The following is a 15,795-nucleotide window of genomic DNA, read 5'->3' as shown; positions in this document are numbered from 1 at the left end:
AGACCAAATTGCGAGATTGCAGAACGCGAAATACTTCATTAGCCTCCAGGCTAATATCCATATGGCCAGCGGGTTCCACCAAATCCCCATACATCCCAATTCAACGGAGTATACCGCGTTCGTTACACCCGACGGACAATATGAGTATGTAACAATGCCGTTCGGATTGAAAAATGCACCGTCCGTTTTTCAGAGGGCCATCTTTAACGCCTTAGGCGACCTTGCGTATTCTTACGTCGTCGTTTATTTAGATGACGTCTTAGTTATTGCCGACTCGATAGATCAAGCTCTAGAAAGGTTGAACACCGTACTAGATACTCTTGTGAAAGCCGGATTTTCGTTCAACTTCGCGAAATGTTCTTTTCTGAAAACAACGGTACTTTACTTGGGATATATAATCCATAACGGAGAAGTTCGCCCCAACCCGGGTAAAATACACGCCTTAAGTTCCTTACCCGCGCCAACGACCGTCACTCAGCTCAGACAATTCATCGGGTTAGCTTCGTATTTCCGTAGGTTCGTCCCTAAATTCTCGCAGATGATGAAACCCCTGTATGCGCTCACCTCAGGTAGCAAAAACATAACATGGTCAGATAGGCACGAGAAAATCAGACAACAGGTAGTTTCCGTCCTAACCGACGCGCCGGTACTAATGATATTCGACCCTAATTACCCAATTGAGCTACATACCGACGCCAGCTCGGAGGGCTACGGAGCGATCTTGATGCATAAAGTCGAAGGTAAAAATAGAGTAATCGAGTACTACAGCAAAAGAACTACCCCCGCGGAATCTAGATATCATTCCTACGAACTAGAAACGTTAGCAGTCGTAAACGCCATCAAGCATTTCCGTCACTACCTACACGGACGAGAATTTCTTGTTGTTACGGATTGCAATTCGCTGAAAGCGTCAAGTAACAAAGCGCATTTGAACGATAGAGTCCACAGGTGGTGGGCTTACTTGCAGACTTTCACCTTCGACATTATGTACCGAGAAGGGAAGAGGATGTCCCACGTAGATTTCTTCTCGCGAAATCCCGTAGACTTAGGCCACCGTAAAATTGATAAAATTGCGGAGAAAGAAATCAACTTGGCCGAAATATCGGAAGACTGGCTACTGGCCGAACAGCGTCGCGACCCGCAAATTATAGAAACTACCCGCAAACTACGAAACGACGAGCTCGCGGAAGATATCGCGAATACCTATGAGTTGCGCTCAGGTATGCTCTATCGCAAAGTGCAGCGGAGGGGTAGAACCCTCTGCTTGCCCATCGTCCCGAGAGGCTTTAAATGGTCCGTTATCAACCATGTGCATCAGTCGATTATGCACTTGGGTTGGGATAAGACGCTCGAGAAGCTGTACGAGTATTACTGGTTCGAAGGAATGGCGAAGTATGTTCGCAAATTCGTAGAGAACTGTCATGCCTGTAGAGTTCGAAGGCAAGCTCGGGTAAGATCCAGGCCGAGCTACATCCTATACCTAAGACCAGCATACCTTGGCATACGGTCCACATGGACATAACGGGCAAGCTAAGCGGTAAAAAGGATTCCAAGGAATATGTCATTGTTTTAGTCGATGCTTTCACGAAGTTTGTACACTTACATCATACCCGTAAGATAGACTCCTTTAACACCATCGAAGCTCTCAAGTCCGCTATATTTTTATTCGGCAGTCCCTGCCGGATAACAGCAGATCAGGGTAGATGTTTTACGGGCAGGGAATTTCAGGAGTTCTGTGAAAGCAAACAAATTAAAGTCCACTTGATAGCGACCGGTGCTAGTAGAGCCAATGGGCAGGTAGAGCGTGTTATGAGTACGTTGAAAAATATGTTCACGGTAGTAGAGACGACCGGTCGATCATGGCAAGACGCGATTGGGGAGATACAATTGGCCCTGAATTGCACCACCAACCGCGTGACTAAAGCGAGCCCACTGGAACTACTAATCGGTAGGACAGCAAGACCGTACGACTTGTTGCTACCTGATAGCGTTGAAGAAAGAGAAATAGATATCTCCGATGTAAGACAACAGGCGACAAAAAATATAGCAATTTTTGCCAAACACGACAAAGAAAGATTCGATAACACCAAAGCTAAAGTGGTTAGGTTTAATGTCGGTGATTTCGTATTGCGCAAAATCGAGGAAAGAAACTAAACCAAGTTAGATCCAAAGTTTAGCGGCCCATTGATAATAGCAGAGATTTTGGAAGGGGATAGATATACTTTAAAGACATTAGATGGCAAACGATCGTATAAATACAGTCATGATAGATTAAGAAAAATGCCGAATAGTTGCGTTCCTGCTGAGTTGGACGTCTGTAGTGATGACAATGGCAGTGACAATGACGATATGACTACACCGATCTCAGAGGATCATTAACACTATGACTATGACATTTAACACAATGTTTCCACACACAAGCCTAGTGCGACCACACACTAGCATTCGATATTTCCACACAAGCCTAGTGCGACCACACACTAGCATTCGATATTTCCACACAAGCCTAGTGCGAATACACACTAGCATTCGGCATTCCCACATAAGCCTAGTGCGACCACACACTAGCATTCGATATTTCCACACAAGCCTAGTGCGAATACACACTAGCATTCGGCATTCCCACATAAGCCTAGTGATACCATACACGCCTATTACATCAATGCACTCGTGTTCAGTGTCTCCATACACTGCACTCGCATTCAGTGTCTCCATACACGCCTATTACATCAATGCACCCGCACCCAGTGTCTCCACACACGCCCAGTGCGGTAATATGATCCAACAAACTGAGACTCATCCGTGTACGAAATCGAAAATGATCTGTCATGTTATTACGGTCTGACCGGTAACTCACAAGATGCAACTGGCGCTTTGAATACCAATCATAATGCTACTGACTTTTGTGTTTTTTCTTCCCTACTTTATCATTGAACATCCAATCGAAATTTTTGTTGTTAACCTGGGCCCTTGACCTATTTGGACAGTTAGTTAAGCCATAAAGAAACCAGTACAATATAATTTAGCTAAACTATAAAGGAACAAAATACCAGTTATATCAAGTTTAATATTAGGAAAACCCAATATTTTAGATCCACCCGAGGACGTGTGATAGTCAGAATGGCCGTGTCGGAGATGAAAGAACACCGGAGCCTCCCCTTTGGAGCGGTGGGAGGACCCCCTTAGCGCTGTAATCCAGATTTCATCATAGCCGCACTAAGAAACTGTTGTAATTCGATCCGACTGTACTTATTCGAAATTTATGATAGTGAGCTCGGGCTCGAGGTGACAACCGGTCGCCGAACGTAGTCGCGGTCAAGGGATGAACGTTTTATCTAACAGAGGCATGAAGTAACTCTATAGCTTTCCTTAAAAGAAATACTTGGGACGGGGCACGACGGTAAACATTTCAACGATTTCTGTCCCGTGGCTCGCCACACGCAGACTTTGTCCTTCGGGTAAGACGATTGCCAGATGCCAACGCATCTTCACAGTATATGTTTAGCTGGGCGAGGACCCGCTACGAATATTAAATTTCAATTACACAAAGTCTCTCAAATAGACAAATGGCCTGTGCCCCGACTACGGGAAGATAAGAGAAATCTATCCTTCCACGAACGACGCTTCTCGCTAGCAACTTTCCCCAAGGACAGCTAATATCTTTCTCTAACCACCAACATGGAAATTGACCAATTAACAGCAACGTCAATTTCCCTCACCCTTCGAGCGAAGACTTTTCTCCGCGAATCCGATGATCTCGTGCCCTTAGGCACACCCATCATAGTTTTCTTCGACAGCGTCACCGCGACGGAGAGTCACTCTCTAGTGCGATCTCATCAGTAATCGACCTGTCTTTCGTATACGAAATAATTGCCCCCGTGCTCTAACATATAGTGTAACTTAGACGCAAACGAAGGGTAAAGTCCAGTATCCGTTGACCGCGGAAACGTTGCCGGAGCCGAGACCATTGTCATAGTGCCGCGAATATCGAAACCTTGCGATTATCTATCGACGCTGTAAATCTCCTTAATTTGTGTCAATAAACTCAACCATTGTTACACCGCACCTATGGCTAATTCCAACGAAGATTCACCGAACACCCCCACCCCCAATCCTGACGTGCGTCCGACAGATATAAGTACAGAGCGCGTGAGCGAACTAAAAACGCGATATAGGGCTAAAGAGAGAGACTGTTCCGTCCTTCTCTAATGCCCGCGTACTTGTACCGGAAATATGTAACAACGGTAAACGAGCGCCGTCAGTGTCCACTAGTGTGCATGCCTGATTAAACAAGGACAGGAAATGCCTATATACAGCCTTCTCTTTCTATTTCCATGTCGCATCCATCTTACTATACAGTAGACAGGACTCGACTATTCCATCATTATATTCGCACCCTGCTTATGCGTGAACCAACATCGCCATGACAACAAATCGTTCGTCTCCTGTTTGATGCTCAGTTTTCAACGGAGTTGAAGGGAAACTTTATAAGAGAAAGGAAGTGACGGATTGTCTCAAAGTAATAAACGAAAATTCTCGTAACTATCGAAAAACGATAGTCAATACAAGGATATCATTATCACATTTAAAACTATCACAATGAACGGTGATTTATCGCTGCAAGGTACCACAAATAAGATATCTTATAATTTGCGAAAAGAGGTAAGGAATATTCTAGATTTTAGACTTTGGAACTTCCATGACAGTCATGAGTGTGTTTTGTCATTGATTTGCCATATTGCGTTTTTCACAATTGTTGTTCATTTTTTGTGATATTTTACACTCGCACATAGTATCTATGATTTTTTCTTTCGATAATTCTTATAATTATTGTCAATAATTAATTATTTATAACCATTTACGCTGTATCATATATCATTAAGATTTATCTTTGCACGTATCAAGATGGTAGATAACAAAATTATGTGTAACAAATTGATTAAACTCGCAATGTAACAGAAAATTGCATGAAAATCTTTATATTATTAATAATTATTGTTAATAATAAAAAAAATAAATGTCGCATTAGGAGGAGAGTCGTACTTCGGAACGTAATCGGAACATATTGTACCTTATATGTGATTATTTGGGACGCAATGGGTGAGTACATTGCAATTTAGATATCTTCTTAGTTGCAATTTTTTCGAATAATATCGGTGACCAATCGAAATAGAAATTAGTGCGGAAAGAGGGGAAGGAACCAAAATTTGAAAATCGACATCGGTAACTCAGTAGTTATAGAATAACTCAATCGATAACGTAGATTAACTAGTTATAAATGAAAATATATATAAATTCAAACTTTAAAAATTGGAAATTAAAAAGCAGAAGGCAAAATATTATCGCCGAGGATTTATATAATAATAAATAGACAGTACATTCTTTTTGTCTGTCTTACCTAGAAATAAAACAGTTAATTGATGATTATCGTATAGTGTGTACTCATAGCATAAAATTTGTTCAATGAATTAAAAATTATATTTTTTAGATATGTAGACATTAGCGATGTATTAATCCGGGAAGCTCGTCTACCTCGGAAATATCGAGTCTGCGACAACGTCGATTTGGAAATTATTCTTACAGAATATGAAAATTATTACAAGATGAAATTCCAAAAATATCCTATATTGTGCAAGAAAATAACTGAAAAGGAAATAAAGACGAGGGAAATGACAAATGCGAACAAAGTGTAAGAATTTAAATTATTTAACACTATTCAACGTTCTCAACGTATTCAACGTATCGATTACAATATCATTCAATCTTCGAAGAAGTAGTAAAACGTGTCAAATCTGTTAGCAAAGAAACGAGAAGTGAGTCTGTGAAAGGGAGGAATGTACAACAGAAGATGACGGGTGACGCTACGGATGATATTAATCTCGCAATGACAGTGACACCAATTTTCGCCAATGAAAGCGATGGAGCTTCATCAGAAGAGCTATTTAACGTCTCAATGGAACAATCCACGCAATCAAAGATATCGCAACGGGCTCGGAAGCTTTATATAGACAATCCGGAATTGCGGAAGATTGCTGAAGACATTTCATGCGTAAGTTATTTTCGATTAATATACGTATTGTAAAGCTTTTTAAAAATAAAATACCTATCGATAAACAATCCACTGTATATCAATGACGCAGGGATTTCAGTAAAGCTTTAAATAACGAATTACATAACACTTACGGAAATTAATACGGAGATTATGCGCCATTTCATCTTTGTATTGTCGCAGGAAATCATACTGACAAAATTAAATGTATATTGGGACAACATTGTAGGCCTAGAGGAATGTAAATCTGCTATTAAGGAGGCCATTGTGTATCCCCTTAAGTACCCTATCTTTTTTAATGGCCCATTTTCTCCCTGGAAAGGTATTCTGCTATACGGACCACCTGGTACAGGTAAGATACTCGTATTTCTTTCATTCCCGTACATGTTTACAATCAATTACGAAATAGGGAAGACGATGTTGGCGAAGGCAGTCGCAACAGAATGCCAATGCACCTTTTTTAACATAACGGCCAGCTCATTGGTGAGCAAATGGAGAGGCGATTCCGAGAAGTATATCCGTGTAAGTTGATTTCCTTTGTCTATGAAGAAGAGATTCTAGGTTTAAAAAGATTTGTTTTTATTTGTCGTCATTCATATATAAATAGAATAGTTGTTTGGAAAACGAAATGATATTACGTTCGTGATGAAACAATGAATTTAAGGAATTTTGAATATAATATTTAATAAATAATAAATACATTTGTTAAACTGAACAGGTTTTATTTGAACTTGCCTATAATTATTCGCCTACAATTATTTTTATCGACGAGATTGACTGGATAGGCACAAATAGAGGAGTAAACTGTACATTGTCTGAACCTGCAAAGAGATTCAGATCAGAACTTCTTTCTAGATTGGATGGATTAGTATCTAACGAAAATTCTAATGTAGTTCTTTTGGCTGCAACTAATTGCCCTTGGTATGTATATCACGCTATTTCAATGTTTTCTAAGTAGAAAATATCTTAATATCATAATTATTCATTATCTTAATCTTAATTATTGTGTTGTTCGGAATATTCCTTCGTTATTATTAATATAACAGAACAATAATATTTATTGTAAATATATTATTAGGGACATTGATGCAGCTTTACACAGACGCCTCGAAAAGAAAATATACGTATCATTACCAAATGAAGTTACTCGACTCGATATGTTCAAATTATACCTTAGCAACCAGTTATTAGAGAATATGGATATTGTAAACCACATAATAAAATCTACTGAAAAATATTCTTGCGCGGATATAAAATTGCTTTGTAAGCAAGCATGGCTGCTAGAAATAAGTCCAATGTGGGAAAAACTTGAAAAAAAAGAAACATCTGTTACGACTTTGAAATATGAATTAAAGAATTATGAAATAATAGCAAAATTGTTAAAAACAATGTCACCTACAGTCACGGATGTGGATAGATATAAAGCGTGGAATAAATATGTATGCCATAAGAACATATTTTAAAAAATATAAATGGTTATCATAATATATATCATTAATATAATTATCGTTCGAAAAATTGTTCGTGTGCGTGCATGTATGTGTGCGCACGCGCTATAAACAAGTTTGAAATGTTCGTTCTACATATATGTATACGTGGTATACGTATTCCCTTATAATATATAATATGTGTAATCTGAGTGGTAATATATCCACGTATTACATATGTGTTAGTGTATTTTATCGATAATCTGTCTTTTATTTCCTCTTATCTTATTAACGCATGTATGGGCGCGTATATGCGCCGGGCGAAAGCTATGGGTGTAGACTCAGAACACATATATGCGTTTTTTGCAAGTATTCCGCATGGCCTAAGGACAGATATACGCGTTTGTCGATTTTTCCGATCAAGTAGAAGTAATACTATTACATTTATGTGAGATAAATATGAATGTATTCCTTAGTAACGGCAGTAAGCAAATGCCAATAATGTCTCGTTATAATTGTCTACCTGTTTCGAGGACAGTCGCATCTAATTATCGAGAAGAAAATGTGTTGTTTGTGAGAAAAATAAGAGAATGCAGAAAATGCGATGTCGGATTATGTATCGATAATTGTCTTGAAATTTTTCTCATACAACTGAATTATTAGCCAAATTCTGTTGTAAATTCTAAATGTTTATTGTAAATTTCAATGTTTAAAATAAATAATCAATACTAAAAAATAACGCTCTTGAATTATTTAATCTCGTGCAAAAGAATTACTATAACTTATTACGCTTTGCGCTTTCAATAGTCAATCAACAGAGTTCAGTCTAACGAAGAAGTTCCCTCCTACGCTAACGAACTGTCCTGTTTTTGCGTCCAGGCTTTCAGGACATAAATTAAAATATCGCACATAAGCACAGCGTAACAGCGGCTTAAATTTAAGTTACAATAATAATCTTAAAAAAAAAAAAAGAAAAAAAATGTAATAATGCATGGCTATGTCGTACCGTCGCGTATCGGTACTTTTGCCTGTACCACCCTACAATCAGAATTCAGCGTTTATTCTGGAAGAAAATCATGTAAAAAAAAAATATGTAAAAAATCTGGAATTAATAAACAAAGATTTAAAAAAATCAACAATTAAACAAGGGATTGAGATGACCAATCCCGCTCACGCTGCGAACTTCGAACGCGGAAGAGTCGAGCCGTGGCCATGATGGGTGATTCCAGGAATCGGTCGCGTATGGCAGGATCTGCCATGCTTTACCGATCCCAGCCGCGCCGATTTCCGTCAACAGGCACAGTAACGGAGATATTTGGAACAGAAGCAGCCGCATATTCGTCTATCTGAAATTAAAGAGATGATTTCATGTAGAAGATACAAATTCGTTCCCTGATATTGAAATGCCGAACACGAGGAAAATGAGACATGCAAATGACAAAGTCGATGATCAATAGGAAGATAACATAAACAATTGTAGATTGCAAGGAAAATTTTGAAAAATGATACGTGTTCTAATAATAGAATATAAATAATAAAAAGGAGAATGTAATTGCCATTCTTCTATGTATTTTAATTTATGAGACGTAACTTCTGAATGACCTGTAATGCCCGTTTCCGCGGCATTATGCGCCGAGTTCCGGAATACGCGTAGACCCGGTAGCGCGATTGTTCACTCGATTACATTTACCATAGCGAAATCGAACTAGAATTCGACTCGACACGCGTACGCGCGCAACCACTGAAAGTTCAACGCACCAGTACCGTCAGACGATTCGAAACTTGTGAATCATCTGCTAACGATACGTATCCACCGTCAAAATTTTTCATTGCAATAATTTTTCATAACGTTGCAACGATCGCTATATTTTCAATATACATGTATGATCGTAATAAAGAGTGTTTACTCTTCTTAGACTGTTATTTGTACAACATTATACGGAAATGTATGTTTTACGTGATATGGCTTCTCTCGACGCGTGGATCCATTGGGAAAACTGCTATATTTATGGTAACTTAATCGTTACAATAACATGAGAACACGTAAAACCGACTCAAAGTTGTAAAAACATGCTTGATACAACTCAAGTGTATTATATACGTTTGAAGCATCACCGCCCATTACTACACCATCAACATCAATCATGTTCTACACCACGGTCATTCTTCTGCAAAAAACGATAATTAAAAGAGAAAGAGAAAGAAGAATTACTGCACAAACTTCGACAACCATGGGACTTCCGTATACATATACAACAATGAGATCACCGTGAAATTGTCTTATCTTGTTCTTTTAATCGCGAAAAATCTGTCCGTAAGTTCGTGGACCGTGTCGAACAGAACGCTATATACGAGGTAGAACGGGTTTTTGTCCGACTGTTGCACGGTTAAGAGCACGACGAGCAACATTGTTCGTGGCGATATAATGAAAGTAAAAAAATGCAACGAGGAAACAAAGGATAGAACGTCTAGACATAGCGGAACAAATCTTCGGCAGGAAGATCTTCTCCGTTAACATCGACTCCGCACAGTTACGCTCGCTCTTTTACAGTTAGCCTCGCGGACCTGTCTTAATTTGTAACTACGTTTCGGGACATCCTCAACACGTTCCCCAACGCGTAGGTTTCATACGACAAATTCAATGTCATAGTGGTTTAAGTCGTAATTCCGAATGTTTGAATTCATTTTTACTCTAAAACATATCTTCCCTTTGGTTTCAGAACCGATTAAGTCGTAACTTTATTCTCTACCATTTCTGTTTCCACGGTTTGAACAGATGTAATCTATTTTTACGGTAATAAACACAGAAGATTATTTGATGAAAACTGGCAATGGCCTAACTTACACCACTATGATTCTCAACCCTGTTTTCCAAATTGTGTTATATAATATTTTATGAAATGTTGGTGCCATACAGGATGAAACGATCTTAGGCGAATCAAACATCTTATTTTCCCTTACGCCATTCAAATTATAAAATATGCAAACTTTTTAACATTTAACTCCGCTGTCTCATTATGTCGATTCCGTCAACTGTACGTATGCTGATGAACAGTAGTTAATTGTCGGTTTCACGATGGGATTTCGAAGAGGAAATTGGATAACGGATAGGTGAGGGGCTCTGAAGTAGGATAAGAACGTAATTGTAACTCGACTTTTGATGATTTATTGCCTAGCTAGCGGGATCGAGAGCGTGACTGGTGATGTAAGATACTGAGGAAAGTTAATTAAACTTAGCTTCATTACGTAGAGTAAATAAGATGTTTGATTGCAGTAGAAATTGTCACATATTTGATAAATGTTAGATTTCTATATATAAGAAAAATGTATAAAAGATATGTAAGAGTATAAGACTATTTCTAAGAAAGGTAAATTATGGGTTTTTCATCAAATGTTTGAATCAACTTTGTTAAAGCATTCCCTAATTTAACCATTTAGATGTTAACTATCGAGAAACCAGTCCAGTGTGTCGTATATCTCATCATTTACATAGGAACAAAATCTCCACGTTCAGGCTGTACAGTTAATTGAAATTAAAGGCAAACACTGTAACTCTGGCACAACTGTCCTTATTTTCGCAACTAATTACCATTTGTCCCATTTCATTAAAACTTTTTAACAGCCGGTAAATAAATTGATGGAATTTCCTCGGTTCAATTTATGAGTGATGAAAATCAAAATTACTTAAAAGTACCATTCCTCGATATCTCCAAAAATATGTCATTTCTAACCGTATAATAATCTATAAGCAGAGAAATGTCAATGAAAATTTAAGACGAAAAAGAGGTAAATTTACCTGAATTCCAGAGCGCGGCCGGCTTTCAAATGTCGTTGACTGTTCAGAGTTACCACGCTTACTACGGTCCGTGAACTACGGCTTGCCGGTTTACCCCGGCTTCGTATCTGCATACCGTGTGCTGTTGTCGCCGCTAAAACACGCTCACCCCTCTACTCGCGGACTTAACTACCGTTCTCAATTGGTCGCTGTTTTTAACTGTAGTTCTTGTTCCGAAAGATAGGTAAATGGCTTCCTCTATGATCTACGAGCCAACACAATCAAAGATGATCGTTTAAAGTAGCTTATAGGAACAGGCAGACTACGGGCACATTTACGCTCCGATCGTGTGTAGAACGCTAAAAGGTAGAATTCTGAAAACTGTAGAACAAACGAGCGATAGTATTGCTAAAAAGACAAGTTAAGAGTACATAAATATGTAGTAAGAGGAAAGAAAAGATCTTCAACTGACAAACAAGTAATTGTGTCTATCATCATTTCGTCAATGCGGTTAAGGATAGTTATATACATTTATACATTACATTCTAAGAGTTACAGTTGCATGAAACAAAGGAGAAAGTGATGGGAGCAACTTACCTGCTCATTTATCCTCTGCACGTTCGGAGATGCGCATTAACATTATCATAATCGCTCAGTTGAATTATGCTTGTATTAGTATGTTTTATCTTCTTCGTTAATACATAAGAAGTACTTCAATATCGAATCCAAATCTGTGAAATCTAAGTTATATATAAATATATATACTTTCAATGTGATTATCAATAGTTTAGTTTATTTAATTCAACATATGTATATTTTCATGAAAACAAAAGTACGTCAAATTTTAACGAGCAATAGCTTTCGTTTTACATCACTATACGGTAATTTGCAGGATGCAAAAAGAAAAATAGAGAGTCTGATCTGAAAATAGAATGATCTTGAATAAATTGTAAAGGACATAATAGCGCTGTCATGCGCTATGGTGCATAAACTAGGGTAGAATTAAAAGCGTAGTAGAATGTAGATCGTTAACAAATAAAAATTAATCTAGGTGTTATTAAAGAAATTTGTTTCACCTTTTAAACTTTTTGATGATTGGTTTACTTTGAATATTTTGCATATTTTTGCATATCATGAGCATTTGGTACATTTCCATACATTCAAATTTTCTATGAATATAAAATGATCCGCACTCTACTTCATAGTATACTCTATACGTTTAAAATGCTCCATTAGAAGCTTAAATCTATCAAAATACAGCTCCTAAGGAAATGTGAACTTTCACATGAACACATAATATCGATTTTCTGATTGAAACGTATAGACAGATATATACTAGCATAAGCCACCTTCGGCATTTGACTGCATGGTGCAGCACTACTCTCTCTGGGATATCCTAGCCACTTTCGGCATTTGGCCGTATGGTGCAGCACTAGCTCTGTAACATAGAAAACCATAGGCGTCAGTTCTTCTTATTTCCTCTCTCATATATGTTTACTTTAATGTCACTTATTCAGGCGCTTGATATATTGTCGGAATGAAATTTTAGTAATGTGCAAGTAATTGTGAGTAGATTAATAAAGTATAATAAGATATTAGATTCATGCACATAGTTTCAAGTGACATCAATCTTTATGTCTAGTATATACATGTGTATTGATCTATAAGTCAGTGTTAAAATAACAAACAAACCAGCAGAAGAAGGAAAGAAGATTTCCTTCGGTTTTGCAAAATCTATTAAGAAATCTATTAAGAAAAAATGCTATTCCACAAGAAAAAAAGAAAGTTGATTACATTGAATGCCTTAATGAAAAAGGTATTAAAGTAATAGGGTGAGTTCAAAAAGTAAAATTTATAATCAAGAAACATATAACCTCAACCTAACCTATAAAAATCACCAATAGCGGAATATATATATTTGAAAACAATTTTTTATTTCAATGAGGAAGAAAGAAAAGATGAATCTCTAATTATTCCATTACTAGGTTCAAAAACCTGGCATGATAGAATTGTTAATAAAATAGATGCAGACATTTTCCTTCCGAAGGCAGATAAGGAAAAGGTAGGAGACGCTAGTGTTAACGAGGCAAAATCAAAGCTATCTAATGGAAAAACATCGCCAATAATATCAATAAAGAAAGAGCCAGTTGAAGATAGTGAAAATAAAGTTGTTACTTTAGAAGAGCAAGCGGCGGAAGAAATCATTGAGGAACTTAAGTCAAAGAATGAACATGAAACTAAAACAAATGATTTAACTTTACCTTTAGTAGAAGATGAATCATTAAGAGGCAAAGAACAGGTACGTTATCAACATATTGATGTGCAATGCACAGATGTATTACATTTGCATATTATAAATATTGTTTTTTATTCTTCAGTCTACGTTACAAGATTATGAAAAAATTCCTATTGATGCTTTTGGTGTAGCAATGTTACAGGGAATGGGATGGCAACCAGGAAAGGGAATTGGTTGAAATGAAAAGTATGAATTTTATTCTAGATTAAATTAATTATATGTGTTTAATACATCACTTATTGGAAAGTAAACAGAGAACATCATTTTTTATTTCACAATCGTTTATTCTAACTATTACAGATTAGTAGCAGCTGTCATACCAGAATTACGACCAAAAGGTATGGGTCTTGGAGCAGACAAAGTAGCATTGCAGAAGAAAAATACAGATTCCAAAAAAGAAGAGGAAGAAGTTAAAATCGAGAAAGGAACATTTGTGAAAATTATAGCTGGAAAACAAGGTAATAATTATGGTCAAATAGAAGGATTCGATGATGATGCAGGAAGGCTCATAATAAACCTAGCTCTTGGTGGAAATATAATATCTGTAAATGAATTTATGGTACAGCCAGTGACTAAATCAGAATATTCTAAGAACTCAAAAGTTCTAAGTTAGTATGAAGTGTTAGTTTTTCATTAAGGGACTTTTAAGAAAATAAATTTGAATTGACATACACATATAAAGACATAATCAGACATGTAGAAAAACTAATTCAAGAGTACCTGTAAGTGTGTTGTTGCATGCAATTTTTTAAAGGTCCCTTCTAATTTTATATAAAATATGATAAATGTAGATCGGTCCGTCGTGTCCAGTAGTTGGGTGACTAGTGGGTTGTGGTGGTTGTTGACTCTTGTGTCATATCTGCTTCTGGACTTGTGTATTTCATCTTTGACTGTAGGTATCTTGAGGTCACGGTGGATTGTTTCGTTGGTAAGATACCAGGGTGCATTTGATAGGGATCTTAGCGTTTTCGATTGGAAGCGTTGGAGTATTTCAATGTTGGAATTACTTGCTGTTCCCCATAGTTGGATTCCGTAGGTCCAGACAGGTTTTATTACGGCCTTGTAGAGGGTTATTTTGTTCTGTATGTTTAGCTTGGAGCGTCGGCCCGTGAGCCAATAGAATTTTCTTAGTTTTTCCTTTAGTTGCTTTGTTTTTTCTGAGATATGTTTTTTCCAAGTTAGCCTCCTGTCCAGGGTCATGCCCAGGTATCTTACGGAGTCCTTGCTTGGGATTATTGTGTTGTTAATGGTGACCTGGGGGCAGGTTTGTTTTCGGAGCGTGAAGGTTACATGAGAGGATTTTTTTCGTTTATTTTGAAGCCTCATTTTTCGAACCACTTTTCCATGGAGTCGAGACTTTGCTGGAGAGTGGATGAGGCAATTGCCGGGTCTGCGTGGGTAGCTAATAGTGCTGTGTCGTCGGCAAATGTTGCTATTGTTACCTCGTTTGATATAGGTAAGTCGGCAGTGTGGATGGAGAACAGTAGGGGTCCGAGGACACTACCTTGGGGTATGCCGGATTCTATTGGGAATGTTGCGGAAGTGGCGCCTAGGCATTTAACTATGAATTGTCTGTTGGTTAGGTAGGATTTTAAGATGGAATAGTATGGGTGGGGTAGGATCTTTTTAAGCTTGTAGAGTAGCCCTCCATGCCATACTTTGTCGAATGCCTGTTGGATGTCTAGGAATACCGCTGAGCAGTATTTTTTCTTTTCAAGGGTTTGGCTGATCATGTGGGTTATGCGGTGGATTTGCTCTACTGTTGAGTGTTGTTTTCGGAAGCCGAATTGATGATCTGGGAGTGTTTTCAATTCTTCTAGGAGTGGAAGGAGACGATTCGTGAGCATCCTCTCGAATAGTTTAGACAGTGTAGGTAAAAGACTGATTGGGCGATAGGAGCTGGTTTCATATATTGGTTTACCGGGTTTAGGGATGAGGGTGATCAGTGAGATTTTCCACGCCTGTGGAAAGTGTTCAAGGCGGAAGATAGCGTTAAAGATTGATGCGATGAGTGCAATTCCTTTTTATGGGAAGTTCCTTGATTGCTTTATTGTCTATTAGGTCGTGACCTGCTGCTTTCTTGGGGTTTAGGCGACTGATTGCTTCTATGATCTCTGAAGAAGTGAAGGGTTCAATAGGAGGGGACATTTGGAAGGGAGTGTGCAGATATTCGGTAACGTCCGCTGCAGCTATGGAGGAATGGGGTTGAAATACTTCAGTCAAGTGTTTGGCAAATAGGTTGGCTTTT

At 38.0% G+C, this 15,795-nt stretch overlaps 1 protein-coding gene and 3 long non-coding RNA genes across 4 annotated transcripts; 2 read left to right on the top strand and 2 right to left on the bottom strand.

The window, feature by feature from the left end:
* The first annotated feature begins 5,546 nt into the window (after positions 1-5,546).
* On the top strand, positions 5,547-7,714 carry LOC126927484 (katanin p60 ATPase-containing subunit A-like 2). Its single transcript, XM_050743596.1, has 6 exons — positions 5,547-5,689; positions 5,800-6,049; positions 6,233-6,401; positions 6,459-6,571; positions 6,768-6,970; positions 7,128-7,714. Exons 1-6 carry the CDS (start codon positions 5,604-5,606, stop codon positions 7,510-7,512), a joined length of 1,206 nt encoding a protein of 401 aa, XP_050599553.1. The 5' UTR covers positions 5,547-5,603; the 3' UTR covers positions 7,513-7,714.
* Positions 7,715-9,536: 1,822 nt separating this feature from the next.
* Positions 9,537-11,970, bottom strand: LOC126927494 (uncharacterized). The gene is made up of 3 exons (XR_007715535.1): positions 11,849-11,970; positions 11,273-11,632; positions 9,537-11,218 (listed from the first exon to the last, which is right to left on the bottom strand). It is a non-coding gene; the product is annotated as an uncharacterized LOC126927494 (long non-coding RNA).
* Positions 11,971-12,027: 57 nt separating this feature from the next.
* LOC126927514 (uncharacterized) lies at positions 12,028-12,461 on the bottom strand. The gene is made up of 2 exons (XR_007715555.1): positions 12,328-12,461; positions 12,028-12,172 (listed from the first exon to the last, which is right to left on the bottom strand). It is a non-coding gene; the product is annotated as an uncharacterized LOC126927514 (long non-coding RNA).
* A 190-nt stretch (positions 12,462-12,651) lies between these two features.
* On the top strand, positions 12,652-14,273 carry LOC126927506 (uncharacterized). The gene is made up of 4 exons (XR_007715548.1): positions 12,652-12,816; positions 12,894-13,096; positions 13,205-13,733; positions 13,848-14,273. It is a non-coding gene; the product is annotated as an uncharacterized LOC126927506 (long non-coding RNA).
* Positions 14,274-15,795: the final 1,522 nt, after the last annotated feature.

Source organism: Bombus affinis, unplaced genomic scaffold (genome assembly GCF_024516045.1).
Source record: "Bombus affinis isolate iyBomAffi1 unplaced genomic scaffold, iyBomAffi1.2 ctg00000123.1, whole genome shotgun sequence".
Lineage (NCBI taxonomy): Eukaryota > Metazoa > Arthropoda > Insecta > Hymenoptera > Apidae > Bombus > Bombus affinis.
The sequence above is the reverse complement of the archived record's forward strand: the minus strand, read 5'-3'. Positions and strand labels throughout refer to the sequence as shown.